The 20,070-nt window shown below is 42.8% G+C and overlaps 1 protein-coding gene across 1 annotated transcript; it reads right to left on the bottom strand.

The window, feature by feature from the left end:
• Positions 1-595: 595 nt before the first annotated feature.
• On the bottom strand, positions 596-8,900 carry rab11fip4b (RAB11 family interacting protein 4 (class II) b). Its single transcript, XM_068751181.1, has 13 exons — positions 8,683-8,900; positions 8,351-8,536; positions 6,931-7,065; positions 5,654-5,689; positions 4,773-4,872; positions 4,457-4,560; positions 4,234-4,374; positions 3,924-4,005; positions 3,419-3,556; positions 3,151-3,311; positions 1,585-1,660; positions 1,024-1,167; positions 596-853 (listed from the first exon to the last, which is right to left on the bottom strand). The coding sequence occupies exons 1-13, from the start codon at positions 8,898-8,900 to the stop codon at positions 737-739; spliced, it is 1,638 nt and encodes a 545-aa protein (XP_068607282.1). The 3' UTR covers positions 596-736.
• Between the last annotated feature and the right edge of the window lie 11,170 nt (positions 8,901-20,070).

Here is a 20,070-nt window from a genome sequence, read left to right as displayed (position 1 = left end):
CAACGTTGGGTTGTGGCTCACCACAAGGTTCCTTTTTCAAGCTCATGCATTGCTAGCAAATAGCAGCGACCGACGCTAAAGTTTAGAGACAGACATTCCTCAGTTGCTTCAGCTTCATAATTTGATGTTTGACTGTTTACCCAACACAACAAAGACCTGCTTGTCAGTGAAGTAAGTTCACTATGGGACTTGATTGACGATGCAAGTGCTGCCGTTTTTGTCCTGAAGGAGGAGCAAAAACAGAAAATCTCCACCTTCGATTAGCCATCAGCGACTTTGCCAACGCCGTCAGTTTCATCCTCTTGTGAGAGATGCTTTACATCGTTTTCGTTCTTTGACCACTTGTCTCCAGATCCTTCGTTTGTCTCTTTCACCCCTGATTCGGTCTGCTAGTATGCAGTGTCCTGCAGGATCCCGTGTCAGGTCGGTCACGTCGTTCTTTCAAAGAACGCTGAATGATGGATATCAAAGATGTGACAGTGACAGTGCCTACCGTCCAGCGCAACAACAGTGAATGCATAAAGGAGGGCAGATCAAGCTGAGTCATGGTGTCACCCTAACGCTAGAGACCCTTCGCTGTGCAGCAGGGGGCGACCAGAGTCTACTTGTACGTCCCCGTTTCTATGACGCTGCAGTTCCCTCTGCTTTGCTGCACAGATTCCTCCCTCAGTTTGCAGCTTCTGATCCAACAACTGGAACGAGAATCGGAACGCTTATCATTCCAGTTGTGCCTCCGCTACTTCTTGATCTCCAGGATGGAGGGGTTGTGGTCCAGGATGGACAGGATGATTTTGTCCATGTACTGCCGCAGGCGCAAGTTGATTTCTTCCTGCTGCTTCAGAGCTTCCATTAACTGGGGAGGGAAAAATGTGTAAAACATGGTTTCATTTTTAATTGTCAAAACACGTTACACGTTTACGTATCATCGCCCACGAAGATTAGGGATAACGATTTTAATATATAGGAGCATCCTGCCATTACAGAGATTTGAGTACAATAACAACGTCACTCTCACAATGTTACCTCGTCTCTGGATGCATTTTCTATCTCTGCAGCGATGGATTGGGCCTTCGTCTGCGTGGCAAACAGCGATTTGGCTTCATACAGACTGAGGCTGAGGATGTGACCGTTTAGCTCCTCATTCTGCTCCCTCAGCTTCTGGTTCTCCTAAAATACAGAAACGGGACGTTGGGTGAATGAGCGGGACTTCAAAATGAGCGCGAGACGAGTGTCTGCACCGCGAGCGTCGGGATCGATGATGCTTTTTGAAAATGGCCGCTACTCAAGCCTCACTCAACCCAGAAGACGATGATGCGTCACTTCTTACAGCGTACAGGGTCATGCGTGTTACAGAACAAACTGCTCCGCCGCATTGTTATGAAAGCTTGATGATCAAAGTTGCCTTTGAACACTGAGAAGAGGTCAGTTTGCTTTCCCCTTGTTCTCTACTGAATCAGTCAGACTGGGGGGGGGGGGGGGGGGGGGCACTGCAGCACTGACCCCGATTCAGCTCCACAGATTCGCACTACCTCATTGTGATTAGTGGTTAATCGGGAGGTCAAACATTCACAGAAACAATTTCACCATCAGACCGGGGCAGAGCCGAGCCCCAGATAACACCAGGTGCTGGATTTCAGGGGGAATAAAGTCCTGGGACACACACAGGCATTAACAGAGGTGTGCAGGCAAGCAGAAGATTTGTCGAAGGTGCGGTGGGGAGCACTTATTCTGAGTAGTCGAGCTGGTAATTCCACACAGCCACATAATTATTAATAATTTAATCTGTATGAGAGTATCTTGGGGAGGCTCCGACCTGCAGGCTGAAGCTGGCTGATTGATTTTCGTGCTTGCTTGAGTGTGACATGTTTGGTCTGAGGCTGCAGCAGGACCGTGGACTTTATTGCCTCATTCACAACAAATCAGCAGTTTTCAGACTGGCCTTCCAGAGGTAATGTTTTACTGACGTAAAGCCTCTTCTGTTTGCTTTGGAACTTGAAAGCACGCCGTCTGATGTATATCATCAAATGGGGTTTATCAGAAAGAAAATCTGAAAAGCACTTCCTTATCGCCGGTGTTTACTTGGCACCTGGTTGGCTCTCTTCGCACGAGCGGAAACAGCAGCTAGGAATGTGAATGTCAAATAAAGTGACAGTTTAGCTATGCTAACATAAACAACGAAAGACGTTCACATAAACTGTCACGTGAAGTTGGCCCACTTGGCGTTCTTCCAGCAGCACGTAAACCAGTTTCTTATATTAAAACATATTTTTTTATATATAATCGCTGTAAGTGTAACTTCAAATGAACTGCAGAATTGTCTTCTCAGGAGATGTAGTACTTTCAATAATATATTAAATGTGCAAGTAACGTTCAGCTGCAGGGAAAATGCCTATCCTGAGAGGCTATTAGTAGCATGATGAGGTGAGAAATAAATAAAACAATGGTTTGTATCTGTGTGTGAGTATATAGTTTCATACTCCATTAAAATATAACAAGAAATACTTTTACTACTCTCTCATACTTTGTCATGACGTAGTTTCCATGCCAACATGCTCACCGCCGGGAGTTTTCTCCCTTATCTTCCCGCTTCCTGGTGTCGTGTTCGTGATGGTTCTGCCATCAACCTGCTATCCAGTGGGAACGTGAACGTGCTCCAGGGCAACAGCGGAAACCTGGCCTGGATTACCATTTGGTTCCTGAACTCCGTTTCTTCAGCTTCAACTTCCACAGTCTCTGATCTCTGTTGGTGACTGTCTTGATTGCTGCTCTCTGTACTTCTAATATCGATTGTCAATGGTTCATCAGAGGGAGCCCTCATCTGTGGTTCTTCTTTTTGTCCCTCACCCAGTTCAGTGGTCGAACTGTAGAGGGTGTTACTCCGTACAGACTGCAAAGCCCTCAGAGGCAAAGCGTTACTTGTGAATATGGGCTATAAATACAATCCGATTGTTTGAAATAAATAAAAACAAATGCTCTGCAGACAACTGAAGCACGATCTTCTTACAGAAGCACAGAGACGATTCAGACACCGTCTTTCGTGTAGATCTCACCGAACCTTCTTTTTCCTTCGATTGAGAAGTGTTTCATGAGTATCTCAGCATCTATAAGCATCGGCTGCGTTTACTGAGCTGCGCACAACAACGTTTTGGAAGTACCTGCTTCAGCCTCTTGACTTCGTGCTCCAGCTCCACCTCTTTGGTCCTGCTGTTGAACTCAGCCAGCACAGAGGCGCTGCGACCGCGGCCAGGCCTCTCCGTCTCCAGCTTGAAGAGCTGCAAATGCTCCAGCTCTCTACGCAGGTCCTCTATCAGCTACACACAGAGCAAAAATGTGAACAACTTTGTGCTGTGTAAGAGCGACACCTGTATCTGATAACACACACACACACACACACACACACACAAGAAGCCACTCCGACCTCCTGCATTTCTTCCTTTTCTTTCTGGAACTGATGTCTGTTCTGTCGCAGTTTATCCATCATTTTTCTGTAGAGGTCCATCTCATCCTTCAGGCGCAAACTGGTGTCCTCCAGCTTGTCTGTCATCCGTTGCTTTTCCTTAAGACATGCAGGCATACATGCAATTATGGATTCAGCAGTGTCAAATCAGGAAGACACACAGCACATTCCATATCACAGAATACCAACATTCAACATATGATAGATTCATTGACTGTGTGCATGATATTCAAAGTCAGCTTCTGGTTTTCATAGGACGATCGTATGTGTGAGAGCATCACACATACGCAACACCCACGATAAACGAGGGGCTTTAATTCTACCGATATGGCAAAGCAGATGATATTTTCGTACATTCAATTTCATACATGCAGATCAGGTATTTCCTTCTCAAATTAGTGTTGTAGTCTTTTCAGAGCGACATCACTCACGTCAATAACTTAAACAAAATGTAAGCATTACTTACCTCATCCAGTTTCACAGTATGGGATTTGAGACGGCACATGTGAATGGAAAAATCCCCGTTTTCCTCCTCCAGCTGGTTAACTCTACAGATATAAAATGCCTATGCATTAGTTCATACGTTCAGACTGGGGTTTGTTCAGCCACGCAGACGTGCACAGTATTTGATGCAACTCCAGAGACAACAGCCCAATCAGGAGGGCTTTCTGATTCTGCACAGACTGGCACATCAAGGGTTTAAAAAAACAAACATCTCAGCTTCAGATTATTTGCTTTAAAAATAAACCGAACAGACTAGACTGGATGTTTCTCACCTGTTGGACAGCAGCTCTATCTGTGTGCTTTTGTCTCTCTCCATCTTGTTGTAGGCTTCTCGGTGTCTCCTTAGCTCTTCCTGTAGATTCTGTTCCGCTCGTATCTCTTGGTCTTTCAGCTGCTCCTCCACCTCATGAACTCTGCAATGATGAGCGCATCACTCAATACAATAACTAAAGTAATGCTGAACGTCACAATGGAATCGAGTTTTTCTGAATTTACCTGTGAACTAGTTGCGTGTTGTCCTGCTTCAGCTTGGACTTGAGATCACCGTTCACCAGAATCTCGCTCTCCAGCAATGCCACCTTCTTCTCCAGAGAACTCACCTGACAGACAGAAACAGACCCGTTTACCACAACCTGCGTTTACAACCAAATGCAATTATATTTAAGAATGCATGCTCAGAAATGGTGTCCATGACGCACATACCGTTTTAGGCTAAATAAGTGTGTTATACGTCTGAAGTAGCCACACAGAAGCTGTAAGGGCTGTTTGTTCATCACGAGAACTTTAGCCATGTTAGCAAACACTTCGCTACCTTCTCATTGATGTCGATGTCACAGGAGTCGATGCTGTCTCTGAACAAGTCTTCTGTGCTGCCGTTACTGCTGCTCAAGTTGCTGTTGTGAAGCAGCTGCCTGCTCAAACACACACGCAGACACACACACTTAAATCTGCTGTGAACAGAGTCAGTCTTCTTGTATACGTGTGCGCGTGTGTGTGTGTGTGTGAGAGAGAGACAATATGTGAAAGACAATGCAGGAGTGAAAAGAAGTGTGTTCTCTCCTGCAGTGACGTAGATGATATAGGACAATAAGGACAGTGTCAAACAGCAAACTGGCGCAAACAGAAGGGAGAACAGAGGGAAAAGAGGAGATGCAGGAGAAGACGAAAGAGGACAGGAGTTTAGAGAGGAGTCTTGGGAACCAGAAAGAGTTGATAAAGAAATCAGTTGACTCAAAGAAGCAGTGAAAGCTGACAAAAAGGGCAGCAGAGGGAACAGAGGGAGAGAGCCGGCCGGTATATTGAATACATTCATCAAGTTACTGACAGGGCATTTTCACTCTGTCACTATAAATCACTGTAAGTGCAAAAAAAGGTTTGGCTACAAAACATTTCACCTGGTACACACTAGCGGACCACGACAAGTTGAGATTTAAAGTTTCTCTACACAGAAATAAAGCATTTTTAAATCATACATGGTTTCAGATAGGTGCGAGTGTGAGCATGTTTGGTTGTCTGAATTGGCTATAAGAGTACAATGTTCAGATAATACTGGGTTTTCTCCGGGTTCCTCCCACCTCCAGTTTGTCGTTTATGTGAATTGGTCGACACTAAATTGTCCATGTGTGTGAGTGTGAGCGTGGTTGGTTGGTTGTCTGAAAGCGGCTTCCCTTCACATACAGGTGAGAGACCTACCTTCCAAAAGCAGTGCTGGAGATTTTCCTGCTGGGGCTACACGGAGAAGCATAAAAAAAAAGGAATTTATTATTGTGGATTTCCAGCGATATGCGTCGACTCACTGTTCAACAATGTACTGAGATTTTGGTCATTCAGGAAGCAGAGAGGAACAGTGAAGGACAATAATGTAAACACAATTTCACTCCTGGTTCAGTGAGCTCAATAACTGTCTGAGAGGGACAGGAGGACAAGGATTTTACAGTCTGTGTAAACTCATTGGTTTAAATTCACTGTGTCCAATTAAATAAATGAATTGTGTTTAAAGACCCTTGATGTGCACAAATGATCCCTTAAATAATATATGCTGCTCAGTATACTACTACTTCCTGTTTGAATGCTGCTTCCTCTTATAAGACCTTCAACGCATAGCGCAATAATAATCTTCCATCAAAATCCACTTTCTCCACAAAAATATTCAGCATCTACTTCCCGTCAGCTCACTCCGCTCAATTACATCTCATTCACTCTCGTTTCTTTTCTATTCTTGCTCTTTCCACTCACCAACTCTTTTTTTCTTCCCATCTCTACTTCATTATTCATTAAGAGGGAATTGTGGGTCTAACTAGAAAAGCACTCAGAGAGCGCAGACCTCCGACAAGCAGCTCATTCTCCTCGTAATTGGATTTACAAGCATCCACATGGTGATCTGGATCAAAAGGTTCTAAATTTTTCTTGGTATCTTTATACATCAACCATGAAAAGACAAAGTGATGTGTATTTTTACCAGATTTTTGAATCCATAAATGGGATTTTCAAAGTTAAAATTAAATATTTTTTCCTGACCTCATTCTGGATCAGACCCAGAAGACATTTTGCATGATAGTTCATATCAGACCCCTTTATGACTGATTTCTGGTGAGTGAATTGAATGAATATTTTACAAGATATAAATTTTGAAAAAGCCTCCATTATAAGTAAAGTTTACATCCATTAAAACACACACAAAAAACAAAACCTTAGATTTCTGCCCACAGTGTCCGGGGTGCTATTTTAAAAGCTAGAGATCGATACGTTGATACTGCAGCGGGATTTAAATTGCATTTTTTCAGCAAATGACATTTTTTATTTAGCAAATACATGCCCTTGATTTAATTTGATTTAACAGGCTCACTGTGATAAGCGGCTAAGGAACAATAACGGGAACAGTAAAAGAGCAGGCCAAAAACTCCTTCCCCATTAAATACGTGATAAAAACATATTGAATTAGTGCAGTATCTTTGAAGTGTGTGTCCTACCTGTTGGCCTTGAGGTTTCTGAGGCGAGCTTCCAGGTCATTTAACAGGTTGACCTTCTTGCTGCACTGTGAACAGTAGACATCCATCAGTTCACCAGTGTAATGCTGACGCACCTTACGAGGCGTTTGGCCCGCACTGTAAACACACAGACAACAAACATGGTCAGCTTTTTTTTAATGAACTACAAAGGTAGATGAAACTCGACTAGGATAGAAAGGAAACCCCAAATGAGATGGTCCTCTGGGACAAGTTCCTTTTTACGAAGGACCTCAGAACTAATACCACTTTGCTTGAAATGAATAATGAACAAATAAACATACACCATCTGGTATCATGTCAAATAATGGCTATATCACATAATTTTCTCCCAGTTTACTGGAGAGACTTAAAATCTTAACCTCAGAAAATCAAAACATTTAAAAAGCAAGAACAAAAATATATTTTTTGTATACCTTTAACCCCACTTGTTATTTTAGTCTTTCAAATGTTTTTCCCATGCTAAGCTGAAAAATATGCCTCCAAATCTGGGTCTCCTTTTGTATTTAAATCTCCATGTCAACTCTGTTTGGAGAGTTTAGTCGGCTTGGTTTGAGCATTGCCAACTGATAAGTCTAGAGACCTAATCTCATTAAACACGGGCTTTTGACAAATATTAAAATGGCCTCAAGGGTAGAAACTCTCCAGCTACACGGCAACAGCCAACGCTTTGAATAATGAGTCATGAAGGGAGTGGAGTGGAGCCTCAAGTGTATAATTTTGGAGTTGAAGCTATGAAAGGACAGCGTTTTTGTCATTGTTTAACCTTTGTGCAGCATTAACCTTCTGGTTTCGCTACAGTGAATCGCTCTCTGTCACAAAACAATTCGGGATATGAATTGAAGTACGTCAGCTCACCAGGTAATCATCTTGTCATCACCCACATACAGTAAGTGACAGTTAGCACATGTTTATTATCTCTTGTGACATGCTAACTTGTAATAATAAGTTACATTAAAAATCAAGCAAGTAGGATGCAGTGGAAAGACATAATCAAGTTTCAATATTTAAATGTTTGGCAATGAAAATGTTCTTTATTTAGGTGTCATTTCATGGATTTCATTCAATTTCTGCTTTGATATCCTGCACACTGTTTTTTTTAAATAGCACCACTGCGACTGTTCCCAGAAAATTAAGGTTTTGTGTTTGTGTGGTTTTGTATTTTGGTGAAATGTTACCTTCACTTTTAAAATCCTGAAGCCAACAGGTGGAATGGCTAAGAATCATGGACTACGCAAGGACATTACAGGCTGATATTATTGGAATGATTTGATGTACTTTTGTACAATGTTTGGTTCAGTGCAGCTACCAAAACCTTCGTTTTCATCCCAGTACCTCACCAATACCCCACCCAGGATTTAAATAACGTTTCTTTGCTTCTTACCTTGATGGAACGGAGGAGCCGAGGTCAGAGAACCCGTTGGTACGAGTCTCGTCTTCCAGACAGGGGCTGCTGGGAGCGTAGTCTGGCTCCTCCCCTTCGCCGTAGTCCTCAAACTGCTCCTCGTTCAGAGAGGCAGAAGAACGCGTCGATAGGTCAGAGGTTACTGAGATGCTGGTCTGACCACACCTGAGGGAGACAACATGTGTTATACTTAGATATATCCCATATTGATTTTCATCCAAAAAAGGTTCTTCACACTAATGATATGTGTCTTGAACAATGACCTTAGAGAGACAGACAGGAAAGCAGAAGTAAGATGGAAAATGGCTTACTTGTCCCCAGGGAAGAACGGGTCCCCCAATACGTCCTCCTTGTCCCCAGGTCTGATCAGGGCATCAGAGGTGTCAGAACCGAGTGTACTTTCTACAGCGCTGTCTCTGTCTGATTCCCTTTCCCTGGCTTCGTCTGCCACCTCCTCCTCTGGCTCCTCCACTTCCCGCGGGAACAGCTGGCACTCAGGGACCGGGTCAGGAAAGGCCCGTGTGCACATGATGACCGGACAACCCGGCTCTCCCCTTCACAAGCCTGGAGAACGATGAGAAGAGAGGTAAGAATAGAGTGGAAGGGCACAGGGGGGGGTAAATGTGTGGAGTAATGTGTTGGAAGGATGCTCGGACGGTAGTATGGATCGGTTCGAAGGAGACAAGAAGTACAGAAGAAATATGTACAGTTCCAATCAAAATGATAGAATTTCAATGTGTGTTTCCATCTTGAGGATCATCTACTCATATCTTGAACATTATTCGGATTTTTGCACCCCCATATTATATGTGACTAAACAAAAGCACAAACACTCATGGCTTTGTACAACTACACACAAAACACACACACACACACAAAAGAGGCTCTGAATGGTTACAAAGAAGCAGCACGGGGTCTGAGAATAAAACAAAGGATAAAGGTCTCATTACTTCCCTGCAGCAGATATAAAGGCTAGTCAACAAAAACAACTGGACCAGCGCATACAGTGGGAAAGTTTTATACAGGTTGCAGTTGTGAGGAAGAGGAAATGCTTTTCTTATGAAGTGTTGAATACTACTGTTGTCAATCGATTGTAAACTTCAGGCAGGGCCGAAACACGGGAGGTCGGGTTGAAGTGCTGGAGAGCAGGAAACATCACTGCCAATCTGGCAGTGATGTGTGGCATGAACAGAGACTAAATAGAGTGCGGGTTGATGGGAGATGAGTTGCAGGTACTGACAGGAACACCTGTGCCGGGAATGAGCTGATTGCAGGAGCCTCGGGAGGTGAACACAGGGAGAGTTAGTGGGGGAATGACACAGGGGTGAGGGGTGACATTCAGTAACGTATGGCTATAAAGTAATACAATCTTGCTATATTTAATTACAAAATGAAGGGAGTGTATAATTATCACTTTCCTTTGTCCGGGTGAATGTGTTTCCGTGAACTGGAACGATAATCGCCGAGCTGTCAATCAAGAACGAGCAAAAATAAAATAAAGACACGTTAACCAACCAATGAGTTCAATTAAAATATTTGTGAGAGCCAATGGTGGATGATAATACCTCATCGTGTGGGCATTCACAGAACCCCTCTCTGTTTACATGCTTGCAGAAAGGAGCGCGATTCCCCTAAGCTCAAAGACAACCAACCTGTCAAACAGCATAAGCTGCCCGTGCCTTTGAGCTGCACGTGATCTCAACCGCAGAGGCTCCTCCCACAGACTTCCTGAAGCCTGACGCGCCTTTACTTTATCAGACCTTGAATATTTGTTTGGGCCAAAAATGGCTCCGTCATTGATCTTTGATCGGCAGGTTTTATCAGGTGATACAAGTGTTGGAAGCCGTTCGGCGTTTTGGTGGAAACCCCGATGTATTGTAAAGCATAGATACTTTCGTATTAAATTTGACTAATACACACAAGTTAATATTTTCCATTACTTTCCATTCATTCTTATCTTATATTATCACTCACCATATTGACCATTCATTCGCAGTGACGCCTTATCGAATATCAATAATGCATAACAAAGCTGTGGTCAAGCGAAGTGAATCTGCAGTATTGCTCTTTCACATTTCATGTGTTCTTTTAGTGTGTAAACAGTCTGCGACTGTATGCATGTAAATAATCACCACTACTAACAGTAGTCCCATCCAGGTGAACACTGAATAATCTGACAGATTACAGATTACAATACATTTTGTTTTTTCATATTAATCAAGCACTGGAGTCTTGCAAAACACACTTTTTGTCTGAACCTAATTTTATGTAAAATGTACCTGTGCACTTGAGAGAACAACAGGACTTCATTGATTGCGAGTGTGAAGCTAACAAAATTCAATGGCTCCACTAAGAAGTTGCTGATATCAAAACAAAGTACGCATTTGTATAAAAATGTAGGTCATTTGTCAACTTAGAACGCACTGACATATCTCTAGCTGTAGGCCAGAGACCGAGGAACAACGGATCATTCCGGGCTTTCAACTCCACAAAAGCCCTTTAATTTATGATACCTGAGGAAGCACTGTGATTGTTTTTTGGATTCCAGCGAAGACATTTCCCTCTGGTAGAGTGAAAAAGAACGCAAAGAATATCATAAACAACGTCATCGTGTTTCAACAACTTGCGTTCATGGTGATGCCTTCAGGCCACTGTTACCACATACGCCAATCCCTTTATTCCTTTAGCTATAAAGTTATGAATAAACTCAGAACATGTTTTATTGTCAGTGCATTTTCCTTCTTTATAACATATGTAACACTGTCTGTAGATTTATTTTACCTTCTTTCACAGATTTTGCTGTTCTGTACTGACCTCTTGTTGGCCTGTGCTATTTGACGCGCAACATATTGGATGCTGATTTGTGTGGACGGGGTAAGCTTTAAATTAATTCCCATTTTTGATATCAATAAAGTTGTCTGAATCTATCTTATCTATTTTTAGGAGGAAATGATCATGCGTCACTAGCATTTTGTTAAGTCATCATTTGAGAAGCAAATTTGAAACAAACACACACACCCAAATGAAATAAGGAAACGCTGCAGTAAAATACCTGCGACTAGGATATAAAGCACCCCCTGCTTTCTGTTTTCATACATCAACCCCCAAAAAACAGTAATAAATCATCCACACTGCTGACGTATATAAGCATTTATAAAAGCACTTCTACACGCGGCATTATTTTCCACCCGAGTCTCACGAGACACAGGTAGCTGCTTGGATTACCAGGAATGTTGCACTGGATAAAGCACAATGTAGGGAGGGACTGGTGCAGCACACTGGGACCTGTGTCAAGGTATTCTCAATGAAACCCAGCCAGGATTCAACCAGGAAACATGGCAAAACTGAAAAGATTTCTCTGCTACGTTTGTATGTCTAATGAAGGGAAACGATGTATTTGAAAAGCAGGGGTGTGTGAAATTTAATTTCACCAGGTTGTATGTATATCATAAGAATGACTCTAAAGGGTTAAAGCCAGAGACAGTCATTACAAAGACATTAGTGGTCGTCCCTTCTGAGTGACAACGTGACGTGTCTTTGTCTTAACTGGTTGCCAGCATTCCCACTGAATGGCTGCATTTCTACACGCTGTTGGCGGCAGACACCTCAGCAGGTGATTAGGCCCCCTGCTTCTTTGTCAGCTGTTGAACGCATTTCAACATTTCCTCAGGGGAAAACTACAAGAAGCGAATCAGCCCCTGCAGGTGCTCAGGAACATCAGAGAAATCGATACCCTGAAGACGTGAATGTTTGCACTGAGACAACTATTTTTGCTTTGTGTTGTTCCGAGTATCAGCGTAACAGGAAGTAGAGGAGAGAGGTGTGCCTGTTTTAACTGTTGCAGATTAGCCTCCATTCATCCATTACAGCTTGGTGCTGCATGTTAATCTAGTTATTCTAGTCCTGGTGTACAGAGTGGGCCAAAGACACTTGTCTGAGAGGCTTGTTTCTAGACATAAAACCAAACAACTGTTAAAAGAAAGACAACTATATTCAACTCTATGGGCATCAGCAAAATGATCCAAAGGGAAACATGCTTCCAGTGCACTTTTGGGGCCCGGACCAAACTTCCTGCTTGGTCGAAGACAGGTATTCAAAACGGCTGTAGTCTGACGTCACCTTGCATCTGTAACACCTAAAAATACAAACACTGGTGTCTGCTCATTGTAAATAACACGTAAACAACAATAAGGCTTATATTCCTGTAATTTAATCACATTTCTCACATCGGATGTCTCTGGATGGTAACACTGAACTTTAAATTCGCAACACTGTCATGAAAAAAAGCAAATTAAAAGCCTTTGAATATAATATTTGTACACCATGTTATGTGTGTACTATGTTTATTAGCGCACCAACATTTTCAGATGGGCTGGCTCAAAACATTTTACTGAACTATCCTCTATATCTAGCCTGTTCCATGCACGCTGCGCTCTCTCTCTTTCTCTCTGTCCCTCCCTCTCCTTCCAGCAACCCTGATTTCCAATTAATCCCATTTACCATCAGAGACATGCTGAACTGCATTGGAGACATCAGCAACTAAAGCAGGGCCAGACGGATGATTGGGATAAAAACACAAGACAACAGCGAACAGAAGAGACAAAACAGGAGGAGGACAGGGAAGCTGAGAGACGGCTTCAACTACATGCAAATAACACATTCAAACACCAACTGGGGGACAATGGACTTTGCTGAACCCCCTCCACCACCCCAGAACTCACCGGTCTCTCCCCCCCCCCCCTTTCTAAAAACTCTGCCATCAATAATAGCAGATAAATAATAAACCCTCAGCCTCTTTCCTTGATTTTGTCCCCATTCTGTCAAGTACTCTCTCGTCATCCCCATTTTCCAGCTGGTTGGGTGCAAGTCTGGTTGCTTACCCCGTTTGCTAGTGAGGGGAGTCCATCGTCAGAAGTCCCCCTCTCTCCTCCAGGCAAACCCTCATGCACTGGTCGTCCACTCACCCTGTTCAGCAGGGCTAAGTCCGTTGTTTGATTTTCACACACACACACACACACACACACACACGCACGCACGCACAAACACACACCGGCGTCCACAGGCAAGAGGAGGTGTCAGAATAGTCCAAAGGGTGAGTCCTTGTTAGTGATAATTCACAGAGAGGTGAGGAAATAGTCCGGGATGCATCGTCCACTTCAAAGCCGGCTGCCTGCGTCTCTCCCTCTCTCTGTAACACACGAACACACACACACACACACACACACGCACACACACACTAGTACAGACTCTGGACCTCACACTCACACCCTCGCCGGCTGACTGGATCGGCTTACTCGCATTCACACAGTGAGAGCTCTGATCAGGCAACAGTTGTTGAATTCATAGCCCCACCTACTTCCCTCCCCCCGCCCTGCCCTCCCCTTGCATGGTCTCTTAGCAACCAGCTTCTGTGGGCGGTGCTTGTGAGAGTCCTCACATTGCTGCACACTCTGCTCTTGGCTGTCGCCTACACAGACTATATTTGCATATCAGGCCCTGCCCCGTGTCTCTGCTGTAAAAGAGGCAAGTGCCTGAGTGGGGGGGGGGAGCTGCCACCTTTAAACCAAAAGGAGGTGGGAAGGGAAGGGAGCTGAAGAGGATGAAGAAGATAGTCGAAGTGAAGAAAGCTAAATGAAACCTCTGTGGAACTCGCCACTCTCTCTTGCTCTCTTTCGACCTCGTTTCTCAAGGACGTTAGCGCTGGCTCAACCGGTGGCCAATAACTATTTGTTTATGGGTGGCACCATTATTATTGTGCTGCAGCTTCATTCAAAGAGTAAGAGTAGGAGAAAATAAAATTGTACCAACCACACCATCAACATCAGTCTTCTGGTTAACTATGCACGCAAAATGACCGCCGCTTCCTTCACTTCTGTGCATGTCGCGTGGATGCTCCAATTAAAGGGTGTGGCTCGTGTGAACACAGGATCCTATCCGCTCGCCCGTCGTAGCTGACGTCGAAACTTTTCATCGGAATGATTTCAATCGGAATGAAGACAAGCGTCATCGTAAACTGGGCTACTCGGAATCAGCCGACGAACACAGGTGAAAAACAAAACCTCTGGCGGAGGTAAAGAATGTGCTTGTCGGAGAGTTAGGCTGGAGCGGCTCTGCGGGGGGGGGGGGGGGGGGGGGATCTTCACCAGCTGCTGGGGTTCACGTTGCAGTAAGACAAACGATATAGAGTAGGTTAGGGAGGGGGCTGTGATAGATTGAGCTCGAGGAGGGAGGCCCCACAGAACACGAGGAGTAGAATCTCAAAGGTAAAAAAAAAAGTGAGATAGGGATACTCTTCAGGGAGTAGAGATTATGTCGGCAGAGTACATTAAATTACAGCATGTCTTCTATTGCCCGTATGTATGTCAAGGTTAATGACAATGCTATTACTCACCACCGTAAATAGGCCAGCAGTCCAATTTAATAATAGCTCAAGGTATTCTGCGCTACACACTGCACCTGATTCTCCACAGTTCTGCATAGCGCGATAACCTCTATGAAGACGAGACCTTCCTTTCAATCACAGAAAGGATCGGCGCCGGCTGGGAGGTTATTGCGCACGACCTCATCACGGCACCATGGAGGACGCAATTGTGTTGAAACCAGTATAAGAACAGTTTGTGCAATAACTTCCTCTACGGCTGCTTTATCTGAAGCAGAGACAGAATTTAGGTTTGAAACGGCCTCTTAAACTTTATACACATTAGTCTGTCTCAAGACTGCAAAACGTTTATGCTAGAACAGTCTGCATATTAATGATAGTAAAATAGTACAGTGAACTTTTTTAAAATGAGTTTTCTGTGGACTTTACCAAACAAATAAATGAATCAATAATTAGTCATTAATAATGTTGGAATTCTTGAATGTAAAAATACAGCGCTGTAGTTAATATTTTCATGCTTGGAAATGCTGCCTTTCTTGCCAGGGATAAAAAAAAATAAAAAAATCCTCCTTCCTTTTATTTGCTCAGCTAACATTTCTGCATCCAGCACTGTGCACATTTAAATCACGTTCAATACTGTATTAGTGAGCATAAATACCCTACCTCGGTACTTCATGTATCAGATGGTCATTTCATGTCTTCTTGATGAATGCAGTGTCACAACACCAGCGTGAGTGAAAGAGTGCACAAAAGAGAGAAAAACAGAGAGGCAGATAAGGAGGAGCAGGGTTCAGAACTGAACTGTTCTAACAGCTTTGCCATTCAATCCACACATCACAGGCCAATCAGCGACCAAATTACACAAACAGAAAGGAAAAGGTGGGTGGGCTCATGGAAGGCTAGCGGAAAAAAAAAAAAAAGCAAAGGAGAGAATGAGAATGGAGGTCAGAAAAACAAACAATTAGAAAGACAGAGGGAAGAACTAGAAAACGAGGGTCAAGTCAGGCAAGGCCCAAACAAACACGAGCAGCAGTAGAAGGTAAAAAAAAAAAAAACGATGTAACAAAATGTTACATCATTAGCAAGTCTCACTGAAAAGGCTCTCACGCCCACACGGCCGCAAGCGAGTGCTAAGTCTGAGAGACAGCCTATCTTGAGGCTTTTCTGGCTGTTAACAGGGCTGTCATTCAGCTCTGTGGCTTTGAAGGTCAGAAAATTCACCATGTCGGTTCTGGATTGCCCAAACACGCATGTCAGGAAAGGTCTGAGCCAGAACTTGGGTAATGGGCGGGCCTGATTCTTCTCTGCCATCTTTTGTCTCGACATATACACACCCTTCCCTACTGGCTCGTCTGTCCCCACCAACTCTGGTGCGTTCTCATGCTGCATTTCAGAACAAAAACATTCTTCGACCAAATGCTCTATAAAAACAAACCCAAGGCAGCCCGGCATGAAAAACTTGATCTCACAACGGATCAATTATGCATACAGACCAGCCAACAGCACAAGCAGAATCACTTCAAACAGAATACACACACATATATACACACACACTTTGTATTAAATACTGAGACCGTCACCTAATCATTTTTAACATTCTGGAAATATCTCCTCACCAGAATCTTTGGTGCCACCAACAGTGTTGGCATAAAAATAAGAAAATCTAGCTATAAATAAATAACCAGATGGGAAGAATCTTTTTTTTTTGTTCTGTTAATTAACTCATAACATTGTCTGATATAAGTTATACTCGGGAGTTCCTCATCCGCTCAGGCTAATCGCTAAAGACTCATTGCGCCATGTCCCTCCGTTTGTGTCTGTGGCACAAAACTGCAACAACACAAACGTTTATTTGTTTTGTTACTTGCAACAATTCCAAGATTCTAACACAATTCACCGTTACTCAAACGGACGAACCAATTCCCGTAACCGTGAGTGAAACATACCTGTCACTGAGAGGCAAAACGAAAAAAAATGATCTTCCTCCAACAGGAGCGCCTCTTCTCGGAGTAGGAGATCGTATGTCTGCGAACGCAGAATCAGTTAAAGGCCATGCCTCACAGGGAAGTGCACAGACGAGACCACATTTCCAAAAAAGAGAAGTGTTTCGTATTGCCCGTCAAAGACACAGGAGGAAGCTACCGTATTGCATTTCACCCACTGTGAATATTTTAAGAGCACTTCTTCGCTGGTACAATGAAATGCTATACTATACCAACGGCAGTTAAGACTGTAGAGATACGTTAAAATACAAGTAATATAAAGATAGACTATTGATGTAAACCTTTACTCACATTGGTCTTGTACAAATCAGAGTAAATATGCGAGGTACACCAGGCATTGCACAAAGTATTCAGTTTTTCAAGAGATAGCTTCACGCATTAAGGCGGCATCAAAGGATATTTCTTGAAATCGACAAATACTCTCAGCATAAAGTTGACGGATGTTAAACAGAAGAGTCAGAATATTGTGTGTGTTTAATACAAAGCCTGTAAAACTCTGAAAAATACATTTTAAAAGTAGATATGAATATTATAACATCGAACATTTAACCAAAGGTTCTTAGAAGACAAACCTCTAAGACCGCAAAAAGGTCTGAGGGCTTATTTGTCTTGCATCTGATGCTGTACACTGCCACCTAGTGTTCACAGTACAAAAGTACAAGCCACACAAAAGTCTTGAATTTAATCCAGCATTATAGTCGGTACTAAAGATGCTCTCAAAAACAATCTGTCCTACCTTGAGAGGGTCAGCCCTGCAGAGCTTCATTTTAGAATTAAACATTTTTTTGGATGCATTTGTCAGGACAGGGCGAGAGCAAACATGCAAATAAACGAGCACTGAATCTCACCTGTTCTGCTTGACCTGACCTCCTGCCCGCCTTTCGCAGGTGTTCGGGGATGGAAGTCCTCGTCGCGCACCTCTTTTAGTTTCTTCCCGAAATAGCAGCAGATTCTCGGGGTTAGAAACAAAGTTTTCACCCATGTCCTTTACATTTATTCTTCATGTTTCAAGCCTCCACGACAAATCCGCGTTTCTACCTGCGTTTACTCGCGCACGCGCCGCACTGCGAGTTCGTGTTGTCAAACGCAGGTGGTGCGCGCGAGAGGAGTGATGCTGATTGTCCCAACCCGGAAGCAAAGATAAATTTATTATTATTAGAATTAGAATTATTATTATTATTATTTCGGTTAAATGTGACGAAGCTAATTTTTTCACATTACCTTTGTCACCTCTCTTATTTTTTTTAGAACTGCTAGAAATTAAATGTAGAACAACCCAGTTTAACTGCCATACAATGGAGCTGCTGGAGCTACTATTAAACATAAAAAAAAAAGAATAATAGAATATATTTATATCACCTTTTGTATTGTGCATTCTCAACCAATGTTTATTATGTAAATATTTGTTGCAAAAAAACTATTTTTTTTTTACTTCTAATATTCTAAATCATAATGGTGCATGCCTGTTTCTGGTGGAATTGTTTTGTTGTGTATAATAAAAAGCAAGCATGGCAGTTTACCTTTAGCCATTTGATGTTGAAGCACATCACCTTCACTTACAGATATCTGATTTGTTCGATGGACATTTAAAAGTCGCCGATTATTAAGCACATCTCTCACAAACCTAAAGGCACCAGGTGTGTTAATAAGACTCAAGTCTGATGCTATTCTTATCATATCCCTCTGCTTGACCAGTGTCAACCAAAAAGGAAGTGTGTTTGTAGTTTCTACTTCCCCCATCAGTTTGAGAGAGAGAGAGAGAGAGAGAGAGAGAGAGAGAGAGAGAGAGAGAGAGAGAGAGAGAGAGAGGAGCCTGTACTTCTCAAACCATTTAGTCGTCTCGTGTCAAAGATGCAGGTTCTCAGACAGTCACTTTGGATATTCACTCTTCTTTTTATTTTTCTGCTACACTGGGGTAAGTACATGTGTCATTTACTTTTATCTGAATAGCCAACAATATACAATGTGTTTTCTTTATAAATATCTATTTATGGGTGTTTTTTTTGTTTTTTGTTTTGGACAAAGAAGTGAAATACTAGCACAGACATTTCGGTTTGATGTAAATCTACTTACATTGATTAATGTTTGTTTAATATGTATTTTTGTTTATATGATTGATGTTGATTTGTTATTATCTGTTAAAGCACTTTGGGAATTTTATTTCTAAAAAAGTGCTATATAAATAAAGCTTATTATTATTATTATTATTATATTACTAAATAAATATTCACGTTACAGACAGTATATCTATTTTAAAGTTTGTCTCTATTCTCATGAGGTACAGTCACTGGGTTTGTCCAACATGAGTTTCACCACATGCAGCAACTACAGCAGCGTCTCTTTCTCGTGTGGGCACGTCACCGTTGTACTGTTGCCCCACCTTGAAAATCTTAAAAGAAATTTGCGAAACTCTGTCGTTACACCTCTCTCTCTCTCGCTCTTGCTCTCCTTTCCAGGACGGATATCATCTTCCACTTCCTCTCTCACTCTTCCTGCACCTGAACTTGACATCTATTTGAGGTCAGAACATTCAGTTGGTTTAGTCTGTCGGGCCCCAGAGGGCCACTTTGGGCTTGTGTTCATGTTGTACCAGTTCAGGACCAAGGTACTTTTAGATTTGCTTTCTAACATGTTTTCTGCCACCTCTGTGCTATCGTGAGGCAACGTTTTTACTTCTTTCTTTTCAGGTGGACTCTCAGGAGCTGCAGTCTGGTGCTGAGGAGGCCCGCTTCACTGTGACGGTAAAGGAGTCCGTCCAACTTGAACTCTTCTGCTGCCTGTACAAGAACCAGGGAGGTTCCTATAGTGCCTTCAGTCCATATTTGCAGCTGGAGCACCAAACAGGTGTCTAAATTACTTGTCTTTCAACCTATTATAAGCACTTCAAAAGAAAACGTTAAAGTAATGCCTTGGTCCGGGACTCCAAATTGTATCTAAAGTGTAACAAACAGATTCAATCTGTTCAATCTGCAACCGCGGACGATTCTACATGTGGAGTGAAATAATAAACACTCCCATCCGCTTCTCTCCAACCCCCAAAAACACACTCCTGCGTGAAGGTGCTCTGTGCGGTCTCATTGTCTTGCGCTCTGTGGGTGTGAGCAGTGGTAGTTACATCCTGCCCTTCATTTAGAAACCACACACACACACACACACACACACACAAGACTTCAAACAGCGATAACGGTTAAATGTGGCAAACCAAAATTGTCTGCAATATCATACATCTTGATGGAAATTGTGTTACTAAATGACACATTTTAAAATAACGAGGACATTTTATATGTTTCCTATACAGATGCTGCCCCGACTCCCTC

The sequence above is a fragment of the Brachionichthys hirsutus genome, chromosome 17 (assembly GCF_040956055.1).
Source record: "Brachionichthys hirsutus isolate HB-005 chromosome 17, CSIRO-AGI_Bhir_v1, whole genome shotgun sequence".
NCBI lineage: Eukaryota > Metazoa > Chordata > Actinopteri > Lophiiformes > Brachionichthyidae > Brachionichthys > Brachionichthys hirsutus.
Note: the sequence above shows the minus strand (reverse complement) of the source record. Positions and strands in the feature narration are given on the sequence as shown.

What these genes read in the sequence shown, in the direction of transcription:
- rab11fip4b (XM_068751181.1), bottom strand. Translation starts at nt 8,900, where the DNA reads ATGTGCACACGGGCCTTTCCTGACCCGGTCCCTGAGTGCCAGCTGTTC. An exon ending in TCCAGCACTGCTTTTGGAAG is followed by an intron (nt 4,873 to 5,653) that starts GTAGGTCTCTCA and finishes GTGTTTGAGCAG; the next exon opens with GCAGCTGCTTCACAACAGCA. An exon ending in ATACTGTGAAACTGGATGAG is followed by an intron (nt 3,557 to 3,923) that starts GTAAGTAATGCT and finishes GCATGTCTTAAG; the next exon opens with GAAAAGCAACGGATGACAGA.